At 41.3% G+C, this 27,342-nt stretch overlaps 1 protein-coding gene across 3 annotated transcripts in view; it reads left to right on the top strand.

Moving 5' to 3' along the window:
• The window catches only part of LOC126335581 (cytochrome P450 9e2-like), a 57,097-nt gene that overhangs the window by 21,793 nt on the left and 7,962 nt on the right, over positions 1 to 27,342 (top strand). For 2 of the 3 annotated variants that reach the window (XM_049999012.1, XM_049999013.1), the window contains exons 3-5: positions 1,145 to 1,282; positions 25,168 to 25,361; positions 25,464 to 25,656. In XM_049999012.1, the coding sequence (XP_049854969.1) occupies positions 1,145 to 1,282; positions 25,168 to 25,361; positions 25,464 to 25,656 (525 nt within the window). Of the gene's footprint in view, positions 1 to 1,144; positions 1,283 to 25,167; positions 25,657 to 27,342 lie in introns of all 3 variants that reach the window. The other variant, XM_049999011.1, reaches the window with a different exon arrangement.

Raw genomic sequence — 27,342 nt, forward strand, 5'->3', positions numbered from 1 at the left:
GCGCTGCACACGAGCGATATTTTCTGAATCCTTTCTGGCTCTGTATCAATAGGAAGTTTTCTTTGACGTAATTCATAACGGTCAAAACAAGATATGCTACGAAATGAAAGCCCTACTGCAGCTCGACGTCAGGAATTTTTTCTTTTTTTCATTTATTTTGCACTTTGTGAGTTCGGCTTTGTAGCCATTCGCAAGTGCACGTTGAAATGTAAATATATGTCTGACTTGCCTGTGGCATGTCATCGTCAAAAACCATATTTCTGGTCTTTTAGACCTTTTGTCGTGGTACAGGATACGAGTACATATCCAAGGTCGATAATATGGCTGACGTTATGCACAATGAGAGACAATTAACACACAGTATGCCGTATTTAACGGCTAATATATTCCTGTGGTACCTGCATTCATCACTTTTGTTCATCACCTGACGCTGACATACGTCAAACAGGAAAGGTCAGGCATACGGGTTTGTAATTCAGCGGACTGCTCCTATTTCCTTTTTTGTGTATTGGTGTGACCTACGCATCTCTCCAGTCTTAGGTAAGGACCTTCCATCGGATGAGCCCTTGCATGTTATTGCCAAGCATGGAGCTATTATTTCAGCTTATTCCTAATAGGTATACCTATTCCTAATAGGTATACTTCTAATTGGTATAAATCTGAATCGATAGACTGACCGTTATTGAGTGATTCGAGTTGCTTTGCTACACCTAGGACACCTAGTTCTACGTTACGCACGTTGGCAGCTGTAGTTGGTACGATTCTGAAATATTTACTTCTTCTATGGAGTATTAATAGAGAAGGCAGTAAGACAAGTAAACTACAAAATGACATAATATCTAGATATGTTATTGTGCAATTTTGTGTAAATGCAAAATGTGTTCGTCAGCGGATATTCAAATACAAATATATAATTATTGCAGCATTCCCTAACCATTTGCTACTGCCAAGTAAGAGACTTAAATATACTGTAAATATACAAGTGAAGAACTGTTTTGATGGTTTCTCTATTTGCAGTATCCTGCTGCTTCATCTTATTGCGAACACGTGAACTATATAAAAAGGTGGCAGTGTGATGAACCAAAGACACTTTGAGCTTTGATGCAGCTGATATTATATTATTTTACGTTCTTTCTGTTCTTAGGAAAGGAGTGGCATGACATGCGAGCCACCCTGAGTCCGGCTTTCACTTCTATGAAGATGAAGAATATGTTCGTTCTGATGACGGAGATCGGGCAGCAGCTTGTCGATTATCTGTTGACAGAAACTGGTGATGGTGAAGGTGAGTGCCTGTGCTGTATCTACTTGCAAAAGAAATGCGGTGACACAAGTTCATATGATATTGGCTTCATTAGTGTACACCGGTTACGTTATATCGATTTGGTAATATCGCTCATTTACCTTATCATGGGGCTCTTTGTAAAAATGGAATTGTACTCGATATTAATCGTCTAGAAGAAATCGTATGCAAACTAGCATAAAATATTTAGCGAGAACACCCAAATACACTGTTTTGCAGAAAGTAAGGACGAGGTAGGTAAAGTAACACAACGTATTAAGAACTCGGTGAAAATGAAAGTCCCAGTGGCCTCCCAGTCGTTTACAGAAAGCAAGGGACCACCTGCGACTGTAGCGCCAGATAGGACTGGCCCCGCAACACGAGGCAGTTGAAGGAACGCGAAGAGACACGATGTGCCAATCAGCGAGCTGTTACGGTGCTCTGCGGTGACGTTCTTTCTTACAACGCGGCCCACGGACAGTGGCTGCACACGGTGAATAATCATCGTGACACTGGAAGAAGGACGAAGAGTGACGAATAGCTGAGGAGTGTGGCATTGCTCGCAGCATTGTTTCACGTGCACGGGGAGCGCTTCGAACCGCAGACACTGGAGGCCAAAGGAGAGGAGGTAGCTGACCAGAATCAACTGCAGCAGCGTATTAGCGCTACGTCGTACAGCCGGCAAGAAGGGAGCCACGTCAAAGAGCGAATGCAGTTCGAACCACATTTAACAGAACTGCAAAGCTCGCAGTCTCACGCTGCACCGTCGTACGGCGACTGAATGGGCGGGGGAGGGGCGGGGGGAGGGGGGGGGGGGGCAAAACAGTCCGGAACCGCGCGACCCCCTACGGTCGCAGGGTCGAATCCTGCTTCGGGCATGGATGTGTGTGATGCCCTTAGGCTAGTTAGGTTTAAGTAGTTCTAAGTTCTAGGGGACTGATGACCTCAGAAGTTGAGTCCCATAGTGCTCAGAGCCATTTGAACTGCATGGGGGTGGTCCATCTGCGTGACGACCAGTATGTTGTGTTCCAATGAAACCCGCCCGTCAGCAGCACCGGTTGGTTCGACGCCAGGAGCGTAGGGACTGCATCAGTGAGGAGTGGGGTTGTAATCCCTGGCACAGTACTCGTTAAAGCCTGTGCTATGGTAAGTGAGCGGGATTCACCTCGTGAGAAAGGACTGTCGCATAGATATCGACCGCGCGTACCTGAATGGTGGCATATCAGACTTACATCCACTCTGTACTAACAATGATCCGTCAAGTAAGTTCGAAATGCCATCACACGTCAGGATGGATCAAAAGCAAGCCAGAAGATGCTACCAATGTGACAAAAATACGGTCGCCAGCCTAATTCGGCATTAACTCAGTTTCTTCCCTGTACAAGTTGGTATACATTCATGCAAAACAACAAGTTGTAACACTGCATAATATACCAGAATATTAGAATCAGAAAATCTATTGAACTGATAGTTTCACGTTTTGTACTGGTATGGAAAATCACGAGTACCTAACACTACACTATAACGTTTACTACAAAACTTTATACTGTCTATTAATCTGATTAAAATCGTGCATAGGTTACCCTCGAAATTGTACTTTCATGCCACACACAAAATGTCAGTTTTGATAAACACAAAACACTGATAAATTTTGACTTTTATATTGACTTTCACTTTTGCTGGTCAAACCAATTTAGAACACTTCAGAATTCAAATAAATGAGGGGTGGAGGGACCCTGAAACTGTTAAGATCGCTGTATTTAAAAAAATGATTACTGAATTTATTATTCATTCAAGATTTCCAGTATATAAGTTACTACTCTTTTCATCTTATTTACTGCTCATTTAAATGTCTTTCAATCTGTCTCGAAATAATAAACTTAATTACTATATCAATACTAAAATTCTCTTTCGACTTCGTTAGACCTTCGCTATTCATTTACTGCTCCATTAACAAAACATTTCTTTAAACACAATTCTAATATAGCTAATTCAGCAAATAATTATTATTAACAAAATTTTTAATTTGCATTTCGGGACACTCGGATTGCACAACATTTGGAAAGGACCCTGTCTAGGTTAGTTGTGAGGATAATTAAATGATGGGAAAGTTCTGGTAAAATTTAGGTTATTATTACACAATTCACTCTCTGGCCCATACGAATACAGTACTAAAGGTTTCAACCTGCTAGTATCGATGCGGCGGTTGGTGGGCGGCGAGATGGCGAGGCACAGAGCACACGTACAACCACAGCTATGGCTCTTGACGTATCGGCACTTTAATTCTTCTTAGCGTCGCAGTACTTTTGCGTTTAGTGCCTATGCAACTTTGCCATGCTGTGTGGGCTTTGGAACGCCATACCCGAGGCTCAGTGAAACTACGTCTTCCAGGAGAGCCTCCTCGCTCCAGAAGGTGTTGCTCAGACCAGTGCCAAACTCCAACTACTACTGCTGTGCCCGCTGTGCCGTGCAGTGCAGTGCATTTTCCCGCGCTCGCCTGCCATCCACCTTTTCCGCTCCCTGACAGACCGGGTATTCACCCGAGGTTTCGCATTCTACATACCAGACGCAAAGTTACAATTTTAAACATCTTTCTACAGTCTCAACATTTGTTACATTTCAATTCTATTAGAGTATTACTTGACATTTGACATAAACATTAATATTCACATTGAAACTTATTTACAGTTTTCTTAACATAATGGCATGCAACAAAAAGAAAAGAAATCAGAACATCAATTACACAAGTTTGTCGTAAACTCAGATGAAAAGAATTACTTATATGTACAATAGCATAGAGTTGTTGTTGTTACAGAGTCACGAGCTATTCGCGGATGAGAGCAGGTTCAGTCTGTATAGTGATTCTGGACCTACCCTCACATGAAGATAGGTAGGAACACGTAACGCACCTAGGGACACTGTCGAACATGGTCCAGCTGTCATGGTGCAGAGGAGCATAATGTTGCTTCGGTAAACTGACCTCTAAATGTTTGAACACGGTACACTCACAGGTCAGTGTTATTCTGACACTATCCTTCTTACGCATATACATTATTTCTGGTGTGCACTCGGACATGACTTCATTTTTGATGGATGACAATGCGCGACCGCATCGAATAGTACAGGGGTGCTCTTGTAACGACAAGATATTCGGCGGATGGTTCCCCAGAGCTGAATCCCACTGAGAACGTGTGTGATTTGTTGGGAAGACGTACTGCAGCCCTTCCATATGCACTAACCGACCATCCAACAGTTGTCAGTCGTGCTGGTGGACAAAGGAAGCGCCCCGACACAAGAATTCCTTACGAATGCTGCCGCCAGCAGAGCATTGCCATCCGTACTGATCTCACACCCCAATAAGAAACATGTCCCACCTTTTGTAATATCAGGGGGCCATTACAAATCGCGTTGATTTCAGTGTACTTTTTGTCTTTAAACAAAAGTGTCATTTCCGTTCGTCTCATTTTGTATATCTTTGAGTTATCTTCAGTACTGTACTGCAGCAGTTCTTTCTGTCTATGGTCCAAGTTTCATCGAGCTATGTTACTTGCCAGTGACACACCACACGAAAGTTACTTTATTCCTTAAGTTTTTCACACCAGTGTAGTTTACTCGCATGAACGAAAAATCACTGAGAGAGAATAAAATCAAGATTTTTTTGAACAAAAGCACGACTTTAAAGTACTAAAAATAATTTAATAAATGTCACTTTCTCCAATCTAAGGCGGTGTAACACAGTGTGGGGCGGCGAAGAAGTTGTCGAATGAGTTGTTTGAATGTTCATTTCACGTAACAGACTATTGCCGATGCAACATATGTGGGACGGCGAAGAAGTCGTTGTTTAATGTTGAATGAAAGTTGAACATTGCCACCTTAAATCACGCGAGCCTGGCAACTAATTTGGTGGCCAGTCAGAAAGCGAAGGGAAACTTACTGACCTTAGTTCCCAGTCTGCACGGCCACATTCCTGTACAGCCCAGCTAAACGAAAAATATCCATAGTTCTTCACGGGATTAGGGCTGCTTCAATAAAATTTAAAGTTCCAAACAAGATTTTATTATCTCAAAGGCTCACACAAATTACTCGAAACTTATGAAAATGCTAAAGACATTAAATATTGTTAATTCAGCCAATCGTTTAATAGTTCAGAGGCGACTTCTACAGCAAGTTCCTCCCGAATAGTTCATTACTCTAACTAACGGTGCTCTATTAATAGTTCGCAATAATGTTAAAAAAAAAGATTAATGCTCGCCTTAAAAGTGGAGTTAGTCACCACTTGCCACGCGGAATTATACTTCACACGGACGGCACAATAACAGTTTGTTACCGAAGTCTAAACGATCCAGGACGGTGTACAGTCCTCGCGATTTTCAATGTCCGTTTACATTGCTAAGTACGCGCATGTCACAGCCCGCTATGACGTCACCCGAGGCGAGGCGCGATCGGACGTTAAGCTCGCGTGGACTAGGCGTTGGTCTAATGCGGAGTGAGCTTACTACTGCCTCTGCCGCTCTTTTTATATAGCTCCGGCGCGTACCGCCAAGAGAGCATCTGTTCTTTCCATTCCTATGCAGATGCCTGCAGCCTTCAAATGATCGCTATCTCAGGCACATAATCTTAAATATCACATTTAATAATAGCTTTACAAACTTCTCAATTTTTGTATACATACATCTGAGCAGTACAGAAGCACGTAGAAAATCTCAGCCCGCTAAAATTAAAACTTTACTCTCTAGAATTTTTACAATGGAACTAACGGTAGATTGTTACCTCTGAACCATAGCTTTATCAAGACTTGTATCAGCTGTTAATTATGCTACAAGACTAAAACTTGGTGTAGCTTTGTTAATTGTCCTATCTGATCATTGGTCTTAAAGAATTTGTTTTATCATTAAAATTTAAAGTACTTAATCTATAATGCTTATGTACATTTTACTCACAAAAGTAGTTTTTACTAAATTACTAAAAAACTAGAAGAGGTAACTGATTGTGGTATTTCCATTATTATTATTAGGGTGAACTGAAGCATCCTACCAATTTTCAATATTGTAGCTCTATTATTTCGCGCCTCTGATTTTTCCGAAAAACGCGGATTCTGGAGTCAATTTTAGTTTTATGGTTTTGGAAACCAGCACCACTCATTAATGACTTCTTACTGCACCTTCTCACCAAATTTTGGCTTCCTAGCGTCATTATTTAGCGCCTCCTATTTTTCTTTCAAAACGTGAATTTTACGTAAACTACTAATTTTATAACATTAAGATTTGTTACCTGAAACATTATTACATAGAACTATACTTTAACAAAGTTTTACACACAAATCTTAATTTTTACTTTTATGTTAAATGTGGTGCAATACTATATGCAGGCGCGTTACGATGACGTGACGCTACTAGCAGTGAACTAGTGTAAGTCCCGTGCACTCGCTCGCCTCTGTATCTTATACATGATACAGCGCTTGCTTTGCTTCATCACCCCCTTTTTAATTTTCGTGAAAATCTATTTTTGAACAAAATTAAATTTCTAAAAGAACAAACAAGCGATGGATTACTTTAGTATACCTCTTTCAACTTAAGTTGCTTCTTCTTAGGAAATTCCTTATTACTACATACACAAAATAACCATACTCATATACACATAGAAAACCTAGTACAGAAGACATTCACAAATTATTTACATACATTTACATGGAAATATAAATTTTTCAATGGTTACAAAATAGTTATTTTTTTTTTTTTTTAAAAAATCAGTCTCTTCCTGAAAAAGAAAATACACACGACTTTTATCACTGCAACGCACTCACATTTTTCTTTTACTATAATACTCGGCACTGTGGTGGGTGTCCTATTGTAACACTCAATTAATTTCACTGATTGACAAAATTGTGGGAGGAAATTGTATTCACTGTGGTTTGCGTCTCTACTTCCAATCTCCCTACCGCTTGTTGTCAGTCATTCATGCAGCCTGCATGTCCCTGAGAAACAGACAATACAGTCTAAGTTTCTGTTTTCAACTTATATCTAAGGTAGGACAAAGTACATTTTATAGTTTATATTCTGGCACTATTTTACTAATTGTGAAGTTGTCAGAAAGACATTTAGCACTAAGTCGTATCTGATACAATAGCTCCTACTTTCTTCTTTCATAAATAATCTTTTAGGTTCCTAAATAGTGAAAATTCTTTTAGCAAATTAATATATTAAGATCTTGCTTCAACTTAGAAAATTGAGTAACCTTTTAGTTTTAATGTACTCTGGCTTAATTATCGTATGGATTAGTTCATCAAAGAAGTCATTTGCTGACCAGCACTTTGCTTTATTGTATGAATTACTAAAGAAATTAGTTATTTTCAGTATACCGATTCCAAATTTCTGCATTTTCCAATATTTGTGTGTTCCTGTTGTCTGTTTAACTATTTATTTGCCTCAAGCAAGATTTAGCGTTTTTCACCATTTCACGAGACGTGAGGGAATTATTCTTTAATCCTACATCATTTACTTCAATTTACCTACTTCACTTCTTCACCTTATTCATTTTCTCCCTTTTCTTCCAGATTCAAAATACTTCATTTCTCCACTTCTTTCTCCCTTTTCCTTTTGTCAGCCTATTGACGTCCTGTTTCTATATATTTGGTGCGATCCTCACACCACTTCCACACATCTCCATTTATTTAATTCTAAAACGCCATTGCTTGCCTCTATGAGCATTACCTTCTTACGCTGTTTTCCTTCAGACAACCTTATTTCTAGCAACATACTACCTTCTGCATAATCTCATGGATTATTCATATTCATACCGTACTTCGTATACTGCAAAGTGTCTCTCTTAGTTGTAGTTTCTAACCCTTTACAATTACATGAAATATTTTAATTTATTTATTTTAGCCATGTTTGCCTCTTATTGGTACTCAGACTTTTGTTTTGCCATTCACTAGGTAGATCCTTACTAAGAATACTTAAAACCTAATAGCATATATACAACATGAAGACATATGTGATTCTTACCTGTTATGATAGACCAGAAGAAGGGAATGAAACTTGAAAAGGAAATAAAGTTTCACCCAGCTGGGACTGCACGGTACGCCAAACCGTGTATCCGCCAAAGAGTGGCAGACTCCCTACAGTAATTAATTACTGTTAATTTTAAATTCCTTTAGATCCACAATATTTCTTAGACCTAGTTCTCTCTTACTCTTTGGATATTCCAAACGATAGGCATTTGCATGAGGTTTACTTACTATTCTAAATGGTCCATGATATACATGCATAAATTTTTTAGTTTCTGCAGAAATTTTCTTTGATTTTTCTTTTGTTTTGACCAGCACTAGCTCACCAATTTTAAAACTAGTGGGGGAAGCCCTTGCATCATGCCTCTTTTTCCTATCTAAAGCTCTTTTGCGTATATTTGCCCTGGCCTGTGCTTTCTTCTCATCCTCACTGAAAACCAAATTTTCCTGCAAGTATCCTTTATTCTTTATTACTCTAATAGGCAGTTCCCAAGTTTCATTACTACCGCCTATATGACTTCCTATAAAAGACTCTCTTATCACTTTAGAGTCAGGTAAAGTTAAAATTAAGTTGTTCTGATCAAAATTGATCTTTCCCTGGTACTTTGATAAGAAATCAGTACCAATCAACATATCAACACTTAAGCCTAGCACAATCAAACAAGGATGATCTATTACTACGTCATTTATACCAATGGGTATCAAAGCTTCGTGTTGAACTGGTCTAGAGACTTTTCCAGTAGCACCTATAATCTTTAAGCCACTTACTTTCATAACTGTTAACTTCTCTTTATTGGGTATGGCGTCAAAAAATGTTTGTGATAAAGCACTTGCTTCACTGCCACTGTCAAGCAGACAACGCACAGTGACTCCTGATATGTTTACTTTGATAACAGGGTGAGTTATTTTACATTGAACAGGTTGCTCACACACCTCGTCTAATAAATCTCGTTCTATGTTCTTCCAGCTAAAGTAATTCTGATCAGTTGCAATTACATTTACATTTACATCCTGGGGCTCATCATGCTCTATAATCTTAGCTGCTTTCTCTAATCTGTCCACTAACTTTAAATCGAAGCATCTGACGACTTTTTCTACTTTTGTTTGCTGCACATCAGCCAAACTATCCTCTACCTCTGAGCAACTGCGTCCCTGCGCAATATTGCTGTTCATAAGAATGTCGTCACCTTCAACCATTTGTGGCACGTTTACACAGCTACTAGATTCTTTCACCTCGTTACTATTTCTACCCCCTTCGTTCATCATTTCCTCCTCTCTAAAGTTTTGCAGTACTGATTCTACTTCTGCTACTTCTACTTCAGCTTTTAGATTGCCATTTTCATCGAAGATGTAAGCTTTTACTTCATCATTATTCCCATCAGACTCAAACCCATTATGTATTTCTTCCCCATTATCTACCTTGAGTTCCTGTTCTTCCTTGACCCATTTTTCTAGTGTATCCAAAATACTATCCACTATTTTGTGAGAGTGGCTTAACACATCACTGGTATTATCTGTATTTATTTCGTCATCCATGTTGTCTGTCTGTGTATGTTGGCTGATTGTCTGTGTTTCCGTTACTGGCTGTGTTACTGTTACCGCCTGGTGAGCGCCAGTTTCCTCATAGACGGGATTTAGTTTCCCACACGCGGCCTGTTGTGTTCATCTGTGACACCACTAGATATAGTAGCATCATGACTCCCTTCTTGTCTTAATGGCATAGTATTTACTTCTCCACTTTCGTCATAGTAGTTGTTACGAAAGCGTGGTGAGTATCTACCCCCTCTTCCTCTGCCACGGCTTTGGTTTCGATAGTTTGTTTTGGTGTGCCTAACTTCCATATTTCTAACGTTCACGTTTCCATTATTTTGTACGTGATTGTTAGAAGATTTGTTATTCTGCTGCACCTGCTCCTCAGCAGCAGCTACTCTTTCCACTCTTTCCAGATATTCAATAAATTTGTCTATATTATCTCTAGGGGCGGAAATGATCCTCTTCTGCCAGTACCACGGCAGCTTACCTTCTAAACCCATAATGATCATATCTGGCTTCATCTTTTCTGTCAAATGTGACAGTCTTGAAACCCACTTCCTAGCGAAATCCTTTACTGATTCACGCCCTGGGAAAAACTTCTTACCACTCCAGAATTCCCTTAACACATCATTTTGTTTGTTATGTGACCAGTATTCGTTGAGAAATGCAGACTTAAATTCAGATAAAGTTTTACATTTGATCATTACATCCGCTGACCATCGCAAAGCATCACCTGACAAATGACTTCTTATAAATGAAATTTTTTCTCTTTCTGACCAAGTGTTGGGGAGAACATCCTCAAAGTCATTCCAAAATTCAAGAGGGTGAATGTACTTATCAGGATCAAAGCGCAAAAACTGTCGACACCCTATAAAAGCGGCGTCAACTGAAGTCACATGCTGTACAGTAGAATGACTAGAATTAACAGAGGTTACTCTATTTTCTAGGTTAGCAATGTTAGTATTTAATTCCTCTACTTGTGACTCTACTGCTTCTATCCTGGCAGAACATCTTTGCTCCACTGCACCACGAATTTCGGTACAGGTTTCTTTTACTTTCTCAATGTTTTTCTGACAAGTATCTACTTTAATTTGTACCTCTTTAACTTTGTCAGAGCAAAGTTTGGACTCGTTGCTCAATCTTTCGGACAACCTCACTTCCAAAAGTTCATCTGCCTCTTGATAATTTTTTTGAATTTGATCTATTTCACATTTGAAAGTACTATGCATTTTAGTTAACTGTTGCCCTACTTTTACTTGAATGTCATGATGAATAGCATCTATCTTATAATTCAAACTATTCCATTTTGATTGCAGTTCTTCTTTTAGTTCTTTATTACTAACCTCAATTTTATTCTCCAACTTTTTATTACTATTTTCAATTTTAGCCTCAATTTTATTTTGGTTTGATTCGAGTTTGGCAAACAGTATTTGCATCCAATCCGGAGCTTCTACCTTGATACTTTGTATCTCTTGACTTGACTGAGCTGGAGATATATTGAGCTCAGTTTCACTACCTGACAAAGTTAGCAACTCTACTGGCTCCCTTTTGACTTCTATTTCACTTATTGATTGCATCCCTGCACTCTCATTTAAATTAAAGTCATAATTTACTGGTGACAAATTACGTTCTAGTTCAATATTTGAGGGATTAATGGAACCATCCTCATTAAACTCAATTCCTGATCCTGAGGATTCTTGGTCAGAGACCGGTTCCCTTCTGAAATGTACACTACTTTCCATATCTTTTAGTTTGTTAGCAGCCGTCAATAAATATTTTAAAAGTCTTTGACTTAACTTAAATGCTTGATTTCGACGAATGATGTCGTCGCGGTGTACCAGCAATCGTGATGCGACGCGTCGCGACGTATTGAAGGCAGCAGCAGCAGCTGTAGCGTCGAGTACCGCCACAGGAATCGCCTACTGCAATAGCTCCAGGGGGGGGGGGGGGGGGGGGGCAGCAAGGCACCGTTGACCGCTCGGCGCAGCCGGCAGCTGTCTCGCAGATCAGCGCAGCTCCGCGATGACGCACCGTCTTCCTTTAGTCTCAGCGCCGTCGGCAGCCGCGATCCAGCATCGTCGCCTTCCTCACCATCGTCACTAACCAACGTACAGCGGTAGACACTTATTGTTTATACACTACACCCGCCTTTACTGGTAACACTGTTCCCACACTAATTCAATTCAGTGTCCTGTTATTGCCTACCGAGTTCGTTAATTTATACCAATCGCTTTCACACATCGAGCACTTTTATTTGCTTTTAATTCAGTTTTCCCGGCCGATGCAACATATGTGGGACGGCGAAGAAGTCGTTGTTTAATGTTGAATGAAAGTTGAACATTGCCACCTTAAATCACGCGAGCCTGGCAACTAATTTGGTGGCCAGTCAGAAAGCGAAGGGAAACTTACTGACCTTAGTTCCCAGTCTGCACGGCCACATTCCTGTACAGCCCAGCTAAACGAAAAATATCCATAGTTCTTCACGGGATTAGGGCTGCTTCAATAAAATTTAAAGTTCCAAACAAGATTTTATTATCTCAAAGGCTCACACAAATTACTCGAAACTTATGAAAATGCTAAAGACATTAAATATTGTTAATTCAGCCAATCGTTTAATAGTTCAGAGGCGACTTCTACAGCAAGTTCCTCCCGAATAGTTCATTACTCTAACTAACGGTGCTCTATTAATAGTTCGCAATAATGTTAAAAAAAAAGATTAATGCTCGCCTTAAAAGTGGAGTTAGTCACCACTTGCCACGCGGAATTATACTTCACACGGACGGCACAATAACAGTTTGTTACCGAAGTCTAAACGATCCAGGACGGTGTACAGTCCTCGCGATTTTCAATGTCCGTTTACATTGCTAAGTACGCGCATGTCACAGCCCGCTATGACGTCACCCGAGGCGAGGCGCGATCGGACGTTAAGCTCGCGTGGACTAGGCGTTGGTCTAATGCGGAGTGAGCTTACTACTGCCTCTGCCGCTCTTTTTATATAGCTCCGGCGCGTACCGCCAAGAGAGCATCTGTTCTTTCCATTCCTATGCAGATGCCTGCAGCCTCCAAATGATCGCTATCTCAGGCACATAATCTTAAATATCACATTTAATAATAGCTTTACAAACTTCTCAATTTTTGTATACATACATCTGAGCAGTACAGAAGCACGTAGAAAATCTCAGCCCGCTAAAATTAAAACTTTACTCTCTAGAATTTTTACAATGGAACTAACGGTAGATTGTTACCTCTGAACCATAGCTTTATCAAGACTTGTATCAGCTGTTAATTATGCTACAAGACTAAAACTTGGTGTAGCTTTGTTAATTGTCCTATCTGATCATTGGTCTTAAAGAATTTGTTTTATCATTAAAATTTAAAGTACTTAATCTATAATGCTTATGTACATTTTACTCACAAAAGTAGTTTTTACTAAATTACTAAAAAACTAGAAGAGGTAACTGATTGTGGTATTTCCATTATTATTATTAGGGTGAACTGAAGCATCCTACCAATTTTCAATATTGTAGCTCTATTATTTCGCGCCTCTGATTTTTCCGAAAAACGCGGATTCTGGAGTCAATTTTAGTTTTATGGTTTTGGAAACCAGCACCACTCATTAATGACTTCTTACTGCACCTTCTCACCAAATTTTGGCTTCCTAGCGTCATTATTTAGCGCCTCCTATTTTTCTTTCAAAACGTGAATTTTACGTAAACTACTAATTTTATAACATTAAGATTTGTTACCTGAAACATTATTACATAGAACTATACTTTAACAAAGTTTTACACACAAATCTTAATTTTTACTTTTATGTTAAATGTGGTGCAATACTATATGCAGGCGCGTTACGATGACGTGACGCTACTAGCAGTGAACTAGGGTAAGTCCCGTGCACTCGCTCGCCTCTGTATCTTATACATGATACAGCGCTTGCTTTGCTTCAACAGCAACCAGTGGTAACAGTATGAAAGAGCACGCAGTATTGGTTGCAAAACTAGAGGGTAAATAAAACAAAGAGTCCAATTTTGTTCTTTCATAATTTAATAGATTTTCAGCTGTAGCTTTATAATCTGGGTAGTCTCCATCACTCACTGACGAAAACTGTGTTTTAGTTTCAGCTTTTAGTTTAGCTGTTACACTGAGACTTCAGAACGCGATGTAATGTCTCGTTATGCTAGGTCTGACACTTCTTCAATACACTTAAAGCTTCCGGGCTGATAGGCCGTGGTCGAAGTATAAAACTCTCTCCTGACTTTTCGTCTCCGACTGCGGGAGACAAAACGTCAGGAGAGAGTTTTATACTTCGACCACGGCCTATCAGCCCGGAAGTTTTAAGTGAAGACAATACCGGTCGTGAAAGCTTACATTGTATGACTTCTCGACTAGTAAATAGTCGGTAACGTGATTTCAGATATTGAAATACAGAACTGTTGTACCAGTTGGTGGCGCTAAGGCCATAGTCTTCCTAGACATAAGGTGCTACAGAAAGTTGCTAAAAGTTTGCAATTAAATAACTAAAGCACACTTTTAGAAATAATTATTCAGGGAACTTGGATAGCTATTGGGTGGCACGATTTTGTAAAGTGAGAAGTAGGAAAGACTGGAATATATACTTATGGAAATGAAAAATGTGACACTATTAAACAGCAAATCTTATAGAGATGTTCATCACACAACGTGTAGTAAATGGTAATGATGGAAGCTGAAGAAATCAATCCAAGTTTTTGCCACAGCCAAGACCTAAACCTGAATCTGGGTCTTCTTGCTTACTAAGCAGGTGTGCTAGCCGTTACACCACCATAGCAATATATGTAACACAGCTGCACGGAGTACCAAAGTCTAATGCCCTCCGTAAAACACAAACTGTAATATACTAATTATTCCTCGCTGCTGTAGTGTTATCGTGAAACTGTGAAGAAGGAGGACAGGCGCCGCAAGGTGCGGAAGCAGATACAATGCTGAGGGCAGACGATACTAGGAGAGCTATTGTTAAAAGAAGTAACCCGTGAGGGGAGTGCTCTCCGAAAATTCAGACGTCCCCAGACGCGGTCCCAGTGCGCCAGTTACTCTTCAAGGAATTAACACGGAACTTCATGCGTTGTCTACAAGCTGTGGTAGGCTGTCACCGTAGAACTTTGTAACCAACAGGCACGTACTAGCGTATAAACCCAGCTTGATACCAAACCTGAGAACAGCAACGTCAGTAGGCTCACAAGGGTTAGAGAAAGAGCGACAGCGCCAGAAACTGTTGACCCAGCAGTCCCTACTCCGGGGAGCCCGAGAGCCGGGGCTAAACGACGTATAACAATAGTGTTGGAAGCTTCATTTGGCAGAGTAGTTACGTGTAGCTTTCAGCTGAACAATCTAGATACCAAATACAGACTTAGTGCTACTGCATTAACACCCCCGCCTTAGGAGCAGTAGAGGGGACCTAACTAAACCGTGATTGGCAGGCGCCTGCAAGAGACCCACGGGACTGGCTGGGTGGCTCTAAGTGGGACAAACAGTGGCCCCGCGCGTCTCTTTAAAACCCCTAGATTCCGCATTTTGGCGGAGTTCTCAGTCAGACGGTCTGGGCGCCGAATCCGCGTCCGTCGACTCCAGCCTCGGTCCCGCTCCGCTGTCTGCTCTGTCACTTGGAGTGCCTCAGTGAACAGTGTCACTTTCAGTACGATTTGCTTCGCGACTAAGTTGTTACCTTAAGATGCTGCTAGTGTTTGGTACTGTGGTTAATATCCTCTCCTGGGACTTCTCCACTGACTTGTGTTGTAACAGTGTTATTCATGCTTTTTCTAACCCTAGAACTAGCCTCCAGTGTATAAGTTAGTCCTGTCTGGAGTAAACAGCTATTTCAAAACCCTGTTTGTCCAAGTCTCCACAACGAGTTCCGCACCAAGTCTCACCACCTGCATTTCTAGTAAATGCCTGTACCAGTGTTGGCTCAGATAGAAGAAAACAGTCAAATGCCTTCACTATGGATTGTCCTTCTGCCTTCTGCTCTGTACCGCTCGCGAGCGCAGACTGACCAGTGACCGATTTTCTCTCTTTCCCACCTATGTCAGGACACGACAGAACACAACTTCAGCTGAAGGCATGAAGTTTGTGTGAGGGAGGGCACTCGACCATGTTAGTTAAGGAAGGTTAACTTCCCTTTAGATCACCAAAGTTAACTGCCGTTGGGATTCTCTGAGTGACCAACAGGACTTGCCAAGTGCTATTGGCAAGTGGGGTGCACTCATCCCTTGTGAGACCAATTGGGGAGCTACCTGACGGAGAAGTAACTGCTCCGGTCGCGAAAACTGACAACGGCCGGGAGACCACATGCTTCTCCCCCTATCTGCACTCAGTGATGGCTATTGACTGAGGATGACAGGGCGGTCGGTCGGTCCCGTTGGGCTTTTCGAGGCCTGTTCAGGTGGAGAGCAATTTTCGTATCCCATACTTGCTCTATAGATAATAAATAAGAGAACGGGGTAGGTCAGTCGAGGATGAGTATATACCTTAAGGTGTTTGTGCAGTGAACGGAATCCTCCTATTGCAATTGCCATGTGCTACCCTGGTCACGGAGGGTATGACTACAGGGTTTATCATGATTTCTCCTGTTGTGTCCAGATGAAACTCTGACCATAACTGTGAGTTCTTTGACTGCTCAGCAAGGTGACACACAGGAACTGTGCGTCATCAAATATTAGTTCAATTTATTACATAGATGAATAGAAGATTTGCTGAACTCTGACACACTTCTTTGCCACAGGAGTACTGGATAATTTACGACTGTCACTGACTAGCAAAACAATGCTTCATTCACTAATTAACAAACTGTTTGCTCAAAGTACAATGTTCCACATTTACAGAAATACAAGTTACTGACAGAATTACAATGTCATTGTCGAACCTCAAAGTTTTTATTTCTTCTCCATGGATTTTAATACCTACTCCTAATTTTTCTTTTGTTTCCTTTACTGCTTGCTCAATATACAGATTGAATAACATCGGGGAGAGGCTACAACCCTGTCTTACTCCCTTTAAGACCACTGCTTCCCTTTCATGTACCTCCACTCTTATAACTGCCATCTGGTTTCTGTACAAATTGTAAATAGCCTTTCGCTCCCTGTATTTTACCCCTGCCACCTTTATAATTTGAAAGAGAGTATTCCAGTCAACATTGTCAAAAGCTTTCTCTAAGTCTGCAAATGCTAGAAACGTAGGTTTGCCTTTCCTTAATCTTTCTTCTAAGATAAGTCGTAGGGTCAGTATTGCCTCACGTGTTCCAATGTTTCTACGGAATCCAAACTGATCTTCCCCGAGGTCGGCTTCTACTAGTTTTTCCATTCGTCTTTAAAGAATTCGTGTTAGTATTTTGCAGCTGTGGCTTATTAAACTGATTGTTCGGTAATTTTCACATCTGTCAACACCTGCTTTCTTTGGGATTGGAATTAGTATATTCTTCTTGAAGTCTGAGGGTATTTCGCCTGTTTCATACATCTTGCTCACCAGATGGTAGAGTTTTGTCAGGACTGGCTCTCCCAAGGCCGTCAGTAGTTCCAATGGAATGTTTTCTACTCCGGGGGCCTTGTTTCGACTCAGGTCTTTCAGTACTCTGTCAAACTCTTCACGCAATATCATATCTCCCTTTTCATCTTCATCTACATCCTCTTCCATTTCCATAATACTGTCTTCAAGTACATCCCCCTTGTATAGACCCTCTATATACTCCTTCCACCTTCTGCTTTCCCTTCTTTGCTTAGAACTGGGTTTCCATCTGAGCTCTTGATGTTCATACAAGTGGTTCTCTTATCTCCAAAGGTCTCTCTAATTTTCCTGTAGGCAGTATCTATCTTACCCCTAGTGAGATAAGCCTCTACATCCTTACATTTGTCATCTAGCCATCCCTGCTTAGCCATTTTGCACTTCTTGTCGATCTCATTTTTGAGACGTTTGTATTCCTTTTCGCCTGCTTCATTTACTGCATTTTTATATTTTCTCCTTTCATCAATGAAATTCAATATTTCTTCTGTTACCCAAGTATTTCTACTAGCCCTCGTCTTCTTACCTACTTGATCCTCTGCTGCCTTCACTACTTCATCCCTCAAAGCTACCCATTCTTCTTCTACTGTATTTCTTTCCCCAATTCCTGTCAATTGTTCCCTTATGCTCTCCCTGAAACTCTGTACAACTTCTTGTTCTTTCAGTTTATCCAGGTCCCATCTCCTTAATTTCCCACATTTTTGCAGTTTCTTCACTTTTAATCTACAGGTCATAACCAATAGATTGTGGTCAGAGTCCACATCTGCCCCTGGAAATGTCTTACAATTTAAAACCTGGTTCCTAAATCTCTGTCTTACCATTATATAATCTATCTGATACCTTTTAGTATCTCCAGGGTTCTTCCATGTATACAGCCTTCTTTCATGATTCTTAAACCAAGTGTAAGCTATGATTAAGTTGTGCTCTGTGCAAAATTCTACCAGGCGGCATCCTCTTTCATTTCTTAGCCCCAATTCATATACACCTACTATGTTTCCTTCTCTCCCTTTTCCTACACTTGAATTCCAGTCACCCATGACTATTAAATTTTCGTCTCCCTTCACTATCTGAATAATTTCTTTTATTTCATCATACATTTCTTCAATTTGTTCGTCATCTGCAGAGCTAGTTTGCATATAAACTTGTACTACTGTAGTAGGTGTGGGCTTCGTATCTATCTTGGCCATAATAATGCGTTCACTATGCTGTTTGTAGTAGCTTACCCGCACTCCTATTTTTTTTATTCATTATTACACCTACTCCTGCATTACCCCTATTTGATTTTGTATTTATAACCCTGTATTCACCTGACCAAAAGTCTTGTTCCTCCTGCCACCGAACTTCACTAATTCCCACTATATCTAACTTTAACCTATCCATTTCCCTTTTTAAATTTTCTAACCTACCTGCCCGATTAAGGGATCTGGCATTCCACGCTCCGATCCATAGAACACCAGTTTTCTTTCTCCTGATAACGACATCCTCTTGAGTAGTCCCCGCCCAGAGATCCGAATGGGGGACTATTTTACCTCCGGAATATTTTACCCAAGAGGACGCCAACATCATTTAATCAAACAGTAAAGCTGCATGCCCTCGGGAAAAATTACGGCCGCAGTTTCCCCTTTGCTTTCAGCCGTTCGCAGTACCAGCACAGCAAAGCCGTTTTGGTTATTGTTACAAGGCCAGATCAGTCAATCATCCAGACTGTTGCCCCTGCAACTACTGAAAAGGCTGCTGCCCCTCTTCAGAAACCACACGTTTGTCTGGTCTCTCAACAGATACCCCTCCGTTGTGGTTGTACCTACGGTAAGTCTATCTGTATCGCTGAGGCACGCAAGCCTCCCCACCAACGGCTAGGTCCATGGTTCATGGGGGGTTCGCGTAGTTATTGACCGAATTAAAAAATTTGAAATCCGTTTATTATCTATTCAATAAGAGGGATAATCTTATGTTAATAGTTTAACATAGTAAGAACAGATATAAACTGTGTGTCTGTCTAGAGGCAGGCTGTGTACCTGACAGCGCGCAAACACCTACAGTGGTTGAGATTGTGAGCACTTAATTGCTTCCAACAAACGCTACACGTATTTCAAACTTTTACAAAAGTCTTCTCGCTGATACCCCAACAAAACGATGAAAGGAAAAAAAATACCACTTACTACATTTTCGCTGGTCATGCAATCAAACATCAGCATCGGATATGACGCTTTAATTTATTACATCTTTACTATCGACTCTGTTCGGAACACAGTTTGCAGATAGTATCCACATATACCAAGGAATGTACCTGCAAAATTAAATCATCCTAAGGCACTTGGTTCAGGAGACATTACGTCATAAACAAGGAGATGCGCGAAAATCTGGCTTTTGCTTAAAATGGAGCGCAAATTACGCAGATTATATTCATCCACTGTTTCATAATGAGAGCACTTAGTGACTTCCAACAAAATTTAAGTATAATTTCAATCCTTCCATAAACTTTTCCTCGGTTACATGTTTAGAGTCCTAATATTAAATACATTAAGTCACTTGTAAAGTAACACGACGTTCGATGCTGTTTTATAGATAGGAGTTCGAGTCTTTAAAGAGTCGGAGCCCTATTGCTAAGGACGAAATTTCAGTCAGTTTATTCCACAGGCATGGAAACACTAGAATATGAGTTCGGTTGCGTTCTGTTAAGGTACTCGTGTTGCAACAGTTTCATTTGTTAGTGCATGTTCAAATTGGTTCGAAATATCTAGAAGTAATGCAAAAATGAAGCTGTCATCGTAGTTCGAAAACACTCGAGGACGGCCTCAATAAAAATTTTGCCGAATATAAGACCTGTTTTGTTTCCTTATTAATAACATTACGTTCCGATCTATCGGTTCATCTTCTGAAACTAAAAAGAGAGTGTGATGGATGTAGGTACATACAGGGTGTCCCAAACCTTTCGGGTCAAATTGGAACAGGTGATAGTGGGTCCACAACTCATTATATTGAGATAGGGAGCCAATGGTCGGAACTGCATATTTATTTTGTTTGGACATACACTGCATACACCGCATAAAAACAACGTAACTCATAGAAATTATACAAAGCACGCATGGAAACGGCGTATGAGATTCTGCTCCACTCGACGATCCGTGGCGTCTGTTGTACCAGAAGACAGGTGGCTTGGACACTAACAAGCAGGTCTTCACCTGATTCTATGGGATTTTATACATCAACGGCTTGACGTAACCCCAGAGGAAAAAGTCCGGAGTCGGCCGGGGTGGCCGAGCGCTTGTAGGCGCTACAGCCTGGAACCGCGGGACCGCTGTGCTCGCAGGTTCGAATCCTGCCTCGGGCATGGATGTGTGTGACGTTCTTAGGTTGGTTATGTTTAAGTAGTTCTAAGTTTTAGGGGTCTGGTGACCTCAGATATTAAGTCCCATAGTGCTCAGAGCCATTTGAACCATTTTTTTTTAAAGTCCAGAAACATGAAATCCGGCGATTGCGCTGACCAGGGGATAGGACCTACCCTTCCAATTCAAAGATGAGGCAGGTGTTGTTCAGGTGCTCGCGGACATTACCATCGAAGTGGGCTGGTGCACCGCTATGTTGAAACCACATCCTTTCGCAGACAAGCGGACAGTCTCCAAGAATTCCGGTAGTACATCTCGCAGTAACGCCAGGTAACGTGGACCATCCAGACGGGAAGGTAGCAAGTAAGATCCTATCAGGTGAAGTTGGACAATGCCCGCCCCTACGTTGACGGAGAATCGTTGCTGGTGGCCAACGGTGTGGTTGGCGTGGGAATTGTCCTCCCGCTAGATATGGCTGTTGCGGCTGTTGAAAACTCCATCACAGATGAATGCGGCCTCACATGTGAACAGTACTGCGTTGGATGATCCACTGACAGAAGTGAACATGGGACTCAAAATGTGTGGGTCCCACTGTCTGCACACGTTCTTTGATGATAGGTTTTCCACCGTGCGTCCCACGCTGTATCCTTCGAAGTGAGCGTATCACGGGCAAGTTGACGGGTTTATATTGCTGAGCGGTCGCCCAAACTGTCCAACACCACCCTGTCAAAGTCTGATGTTGGAACATGCTTCTGGCGGGTAACTTGGTCGTCTCTCTGTGGCAAGAACGACCCCGTCTCTCGTGAGTTGGTATCCACGGTGATAAACTTCTTCCAATTAGTATGACACTTCTTGGGAAAGCGTACTGCTTTACGGGCGTATTAAATGCATGTCTGCCAACTCTCGTGATGAATAACGTCCAATCTTCGACTACGTGTCACGCACTGTGCCCACCTCACCAGCTGTCTGGTGCGATGGACAACTGAAGCAGGGATAGTGGTGTTCGTGCGCCTGTTCTTTGCATGTGGTCGTCACGTGCACATATGCTGTGAGTTAGGTTGTGTACATTACCCCGGTTTGGTGGTCATGGGTGTACGCTGTTGATCACCCGTTGGCTGTTACAGTGTACAACAGACACCCGTGATATTTGCGGGAGCACAGCAGAAGTGCATGCACCGTTGAAATTCGTGCATTGAGACTGGCGGTGGTCGCACTGAACAAATATTATGAGCTTCACTTTTGTTATGCCGTGTACACTGTGTACAGTGAAGAGACGAAGGGCAGTGTGATACCTCCCAGTATCGTGTCGGACATACGTTTGCCTGGCGTAATTCAGCAGCTCGGCGTGGCATGGACTGAATAAGTCGTTGAAAGTCCGGTGCAGAAATATTGAGCCATGCTGCCTCCATAGCCGTCCATTATTGCGAAAGTGTTGCTGGTGTTAGAGTTTGTGCGCTAACTGAGCACCCGATTTTGTCCCATACAAGTTTGATGGGATTCACGTCGGGCGATCTGGGTGGCCAGACAAGAATGTCCTGTCAAACCGGTCGTGAACAATAGCGGCATCGTGGCATGGAGTATTGTCATCCATAAAAATTCCATGGTTGTTTTGGAACATGAGACACGTAAATGGCTATGTATTGTGTACAAGTAGCCGAACATAACCAGGAGGAGCAGTCCATTCCGTGTAAACACTGAAACGTCCCCTTAGAAAAATCAATGAATTATTGTCCTGATAAACCTCTTACGTTATTTGATTTTCAAACACCTGAGCAGAACTGAACGTACTCAGACATTTCTCTCTTTACTTATTCTGATCAACACTAAACTCACACACAATGTTTTTAGCGCAACGAAATCTGACTTTCAAAAATCCCTACAAAGGAATGGCCCTGACTAACAATAACCTATACCTTTCATGAGTCACTTACCTCACAAAAATCTTCGTTACTTGAACTATTGCAAACAGCGAGCGCCAATACTGCCAGCTAAATAGAGGATTCTAACTACTGAATGCACTAACTACTGATAGACATAGTTACCAAATGAAAGATTTTGATAAAGAACAAACAATGTATTTACCTTAATGCCCTGCATTACGTACGAGTATTACTAGATCAATACTCTTATATCTCCAGCTATAATTAAATTCAATTACTTTTCGATAATAGAAAAATAGCAATACCAAAGAATAGTAGTTACAATACGCCCTGTACCGTAAACAATCAATTCAGGTAATTAATATATGGAAAATGTTTAGATAAACGTATAATATATTTCGTTCTCATCATCTGTAAATGGTAGGAATAAAATCTCGAGCCTAATCAACAAAATGTAGATAATTGATCGTTTAGCATTGTTAAATGCTTAGTTCTGCAAGTTCAATATTAATGTGATTTTTATGTGCATAAAAATGTCTTAAATTTGTTCTAACAAAGTAGGCATTATTATAGACTGTTTGATAATGTTGTTAAACTATTTCATGTTATAAATTGTGTTTTGCATTATTATAACCAGTAATACATTGTAGGCAGAGTATAAATACTCAGCCTCGAGTATTATTGGGGCAGATGAATATTGGACCCAATAGAGGACTGATCTGTGCGTACAGCTGAGGTAAATTCTTGGTGCATGATTCAGGTTTGGATTTAAAATAGAGCAACTTGTGTGTTGGTGGACATTGTCTAAAACAGCATATTAGATAAGTGCAGTGACGGATTACTTCGGAGTGTTAAACAGTTTGATTTTATATCGCAAAAGGCACAATGATATGTAACTTTATATTCGTACTTTGTTGAGTATTAGTGTTGAACAATGCAATAGACCTCACACACGCATTTCTGTCAAATTACTGCATCTGGACTATTTAATATCGCCAGTGTAGTATGTGCTACCATCTGTTAGCTGTAGTAGTAACAATGAGGTTTATTACACCGAAGATTGATCATGAGCTCATAAGATACAGGTTTTGAAGTGAATAAATCTACGTACTTACTTTATTTCAGTTGTGGCCTACATCATTGTAGTGAAGTCCATTATGGTATCCTGTACTTATTGAACAAGCATATTTTAGCTCATGTATGCAGTCGTCGAGGGACACCGAAGGTAAGGTATTCACAGGTATTTAAAACATTTCTTAACTGATAACTAATCGGTGGGACGTTAGGTGTTGCTTGTCTGTTAGCACTGACAGCCCTATGCAAACGCCACTGCTCTCGGTCGTTAAGTGAAGGCCGTCGGCCACTGCACTGTCCGTGGTGGGAGGTGATGCCTCAGATTTGGTACTCTCGGGACTCTCTTGACAATGTGGATCTCGGAATATTGAATTACCTAATGATTTCCGTAATGGAATGTTCTTGCGTCTACCTCCAAATACCATTTCGCTTTCAAAGTCTGTTAAATCCCGTCGTGCGAGGATTATCAAGTCGGAAATCTTTCTGCATGAATCAATTGAGTACCAATGACAGCTCCGCCGATACACTGACCTATCACCATCTGTAGATGTGCACATTCCCCTTTTGTCATGTTGAAACGTCCCCTTGGAAAAATTATTGAATTACTGTGCTGGTAAACCCCTTACGTTATTTGATTTTCAAACAGCTGAGCAAAACTGAACGTACTCAGACATTTCTCTCTTTACTTATTCTGATCATGACTAAACTGACACAATATTTTTTTTTTTTTTTTTGCGCAAAGCAATCTGACTTTCAATAATCCCTGCAAAAGAATGGCCCTGACTAACAATAACCTATACATTTCATGAATCACTTACCTCACAAAAATCTTCGTTACTCCAACTACTGCTATACAGCGAGCGCCACTACTGCCAGCTAAATAAAAGATTCAAACCACTGAAGTCTAACTACTGATAAGCATAGTTAGCAAATGAAAGATTTTGATAGAGAACAAACAATGTATTTACCTTAATAGTGTTCAAAAGTCTAGATATATACAGCAGTTCATGACATCCAGTCTTACAAATTTAATGTCTCTGATGGACACACGTCCAGATCATCCGCTCTCAAAACTCCTCCATCTCTCTCCCCACATCCACCACTGCTGGCGGCTCACCTCCAACTGCGTGTCGCTACGCGCTGTTAATAGCCAACTGCCCAACACTACAATAGCAAATTCCAACAATGCAAAGCAGCCCCAGACTGGACACAGCACAGTCAGTGATTTTCATATAGAGCGCTACATGGCGTTACCAACATAAAAGCCTAAACAGCCTACTTACAACGTTAATGTACGTCCATAACACAACAAATATACATTTCCGAGCATTGGCTCCATACGTCAATATACTCGACTGTGGATCCACCATGACCTGTTTCAGTCTGACCCAGAAGGCTTGAGATGCCGTGTGTAGATGAAACATTATTGGATACCTCGCGTGATAAATGTAAAACTAGGTTACGGCCTGATTCACTTTTTCGGTTTGTAGTGAGACGTGAGTGTAATCAACCTCGTTTGTTTGTTTTCTTCCGCCAAAGGTAAAACCCTGACACTGGAGATGAAGGACTTCTTCACGCGCGTGACCAACGACATCATCGCGACGACGGCCTTCGGCATCAAGGTGGACTCCCTGTCGGACCCCGGCAACCAGTTCTACAGGATGGGCCGCAGACTCACCAGCGTGCGGCCGCTAGTCGGCGTCGGCTACATGATGTCCCCCAGGCTCATGGAGGTGAGGGTCCCGTCTGGCTGCCTGCCGCCAGGTGTCGTGTGGGTCTGTCCAGGTGAAACCCTCTCTGGGACTAACACTGCTCTATTTTACCATGTTCTGCAGTTACTGGGAATACCGTTCTTCGATCCGAAGACTGTGGGATTCTTCAGGACCATGGTGTCGGACACCATAGAGACGAGGGAGAAACAAGGCATTGTCCGCCATGACATGATTCACCTGTTGATGCAGTCTCGGAAGGGAGAACTCTCTTCCCCCGATGGAGAGAAGAATGGGGTCAGTGAGACCAAGGGCAGAGGTGGGTACATATTACTGTCAGTAAAAGAGTTCTGTCTTAGGCTCTGTAGAGTAGAAAACTTCACCGCTGGTTTGGTATATCTCTGCGAAAAGCTTAAGCAAAAGTTGCTCGAACATGAAGATAGGTCAGGTTAGCTTCCATTCGGAAGGTGGGTGCACTCTGCGACTGTTGTGTGGCTTATAAATTGTAGAGTGCAGCAATCAGTAATTATTTTTTAGATTTTATTATGCAAATCCAGATTTCGGCTAGTGGCTAGCCATGATCAGTGCTAACATACAAGAAGTACATAGTCAGGTGATATAATAAAAAATTACAACTAATACCATATGGCTTGTATATTACATACCACTATTTTCTATTCTCGATGCATATAAGTCCCTGTTGTTTGGGGGTCAATCATATTTCTTTGAATACTACTATATGAACAAGGTAGGATGTCTGCAGAAAAAATCGGCTAGTTGTATGTGTGGGGCCCTCTATACGTACTATGTATGTAATATTTAAGAGATGTAAATAAACTTCAAATTTGCATGGGAATTACAAAAAATAAAACATAAGTAAAATTCTTTACATTGATGTCCGACTTCTTTCATATTTGCTAGCAAATAGAGAAATATATGTAAGAAATTTACAGGTTCCCTCCTTATGAGTCAGCTGTTTTATTCTTTAAACACCTAAGTAACGTCAGATGCGTAATTTTTTTTTAATTATTTGTTAGACACAAGAAGGCACACGCTATATGCAAGTATTAGAGTTGATTGGATTTAAATGTTTTTATCTTTGTATTATTTTCTCTATTTATTTAAACATCATGACATGTATGTTGATCCTCTTATTTACTAAATAATTCATAGATGGCGCCTAATGTCAGCCAGATGGATGGTTGGTGTAACTTAGCATTCTGTTGTAGATGTAGAGGATACTAGTGTCTTTGTCACTTTAAACCGATTTTACTTATAAATACAATAAAACGAATACACTGAATTGTTGTTATTAACAATGTACTTGCATCTGAGCTAAAGAACCGTGGAGAAAGTTCTGTGGGTTCAATGTTATAACTATCATACTCGTACAGTATTATGCTAATGGCTGCTACACATTGGCAAGAAGTGGTTGCAGAAAAAAATCCTTGATCCGCCGCATCCTCTGTTATGCCAGTGTTGCTTGGATTTCCGCCCCTCCCCGGTTCTATCAATCTCTCCAAATCCTCGAACGCCATGCGCTCCGCCTCGCCTTCCGCATCTGCCTACCGTCCCCCACACACGTCCTCTACGACCTCAACCCCTTCCTCCACCTTCTCCTTTTCCTTGAACACATCCGCACACTTTCTATTGTCCGCACCTTGATCCCCCTCACCCCCTGGTGTCTCCCTTCCTCTCCACCCCCAACCAGTTGCTGCGCCTTTACCGTTGTGTGCCACCCTCTCTCCATCTCCACACCCTCCATCTCCTTTCCCAACACAACTTTCACCGTCTACCCTTCCCGGGTGATGAGCTTCGCCCTGACATCTACCCTTCCTACCACCTCTAACCCCATCTTCCTGCCTCCTCCTCAGGGCTCCCTTTCCTCCCCCTCCCTCCTCCTGAGCGGCTTCCCCCTCCTACTCTCCCTCCATCTCTTGTGCCTCCTTCCAGTGTCTCTGCGCTCCCTCCTGCCCTGTCTTCCCTCTTCCTCTGGCACCCCATG

Source organism: Schistocerca gregaria, chromosome 2 (genome assembly GCF_023897955.1).
Source record: "Schistocerca gregaria isolate iqSchGreg1 chromosome 2, iqSchGreg1.2, whole genome shotgun sequence".
Taxonomy (NCBI): domain Eukaryota; kingdom Metazoa; phylum Arthropoda; class Insecta; order Orthoptera; family Acrididae; genus Schistocerca; species Schistocerca gregaria.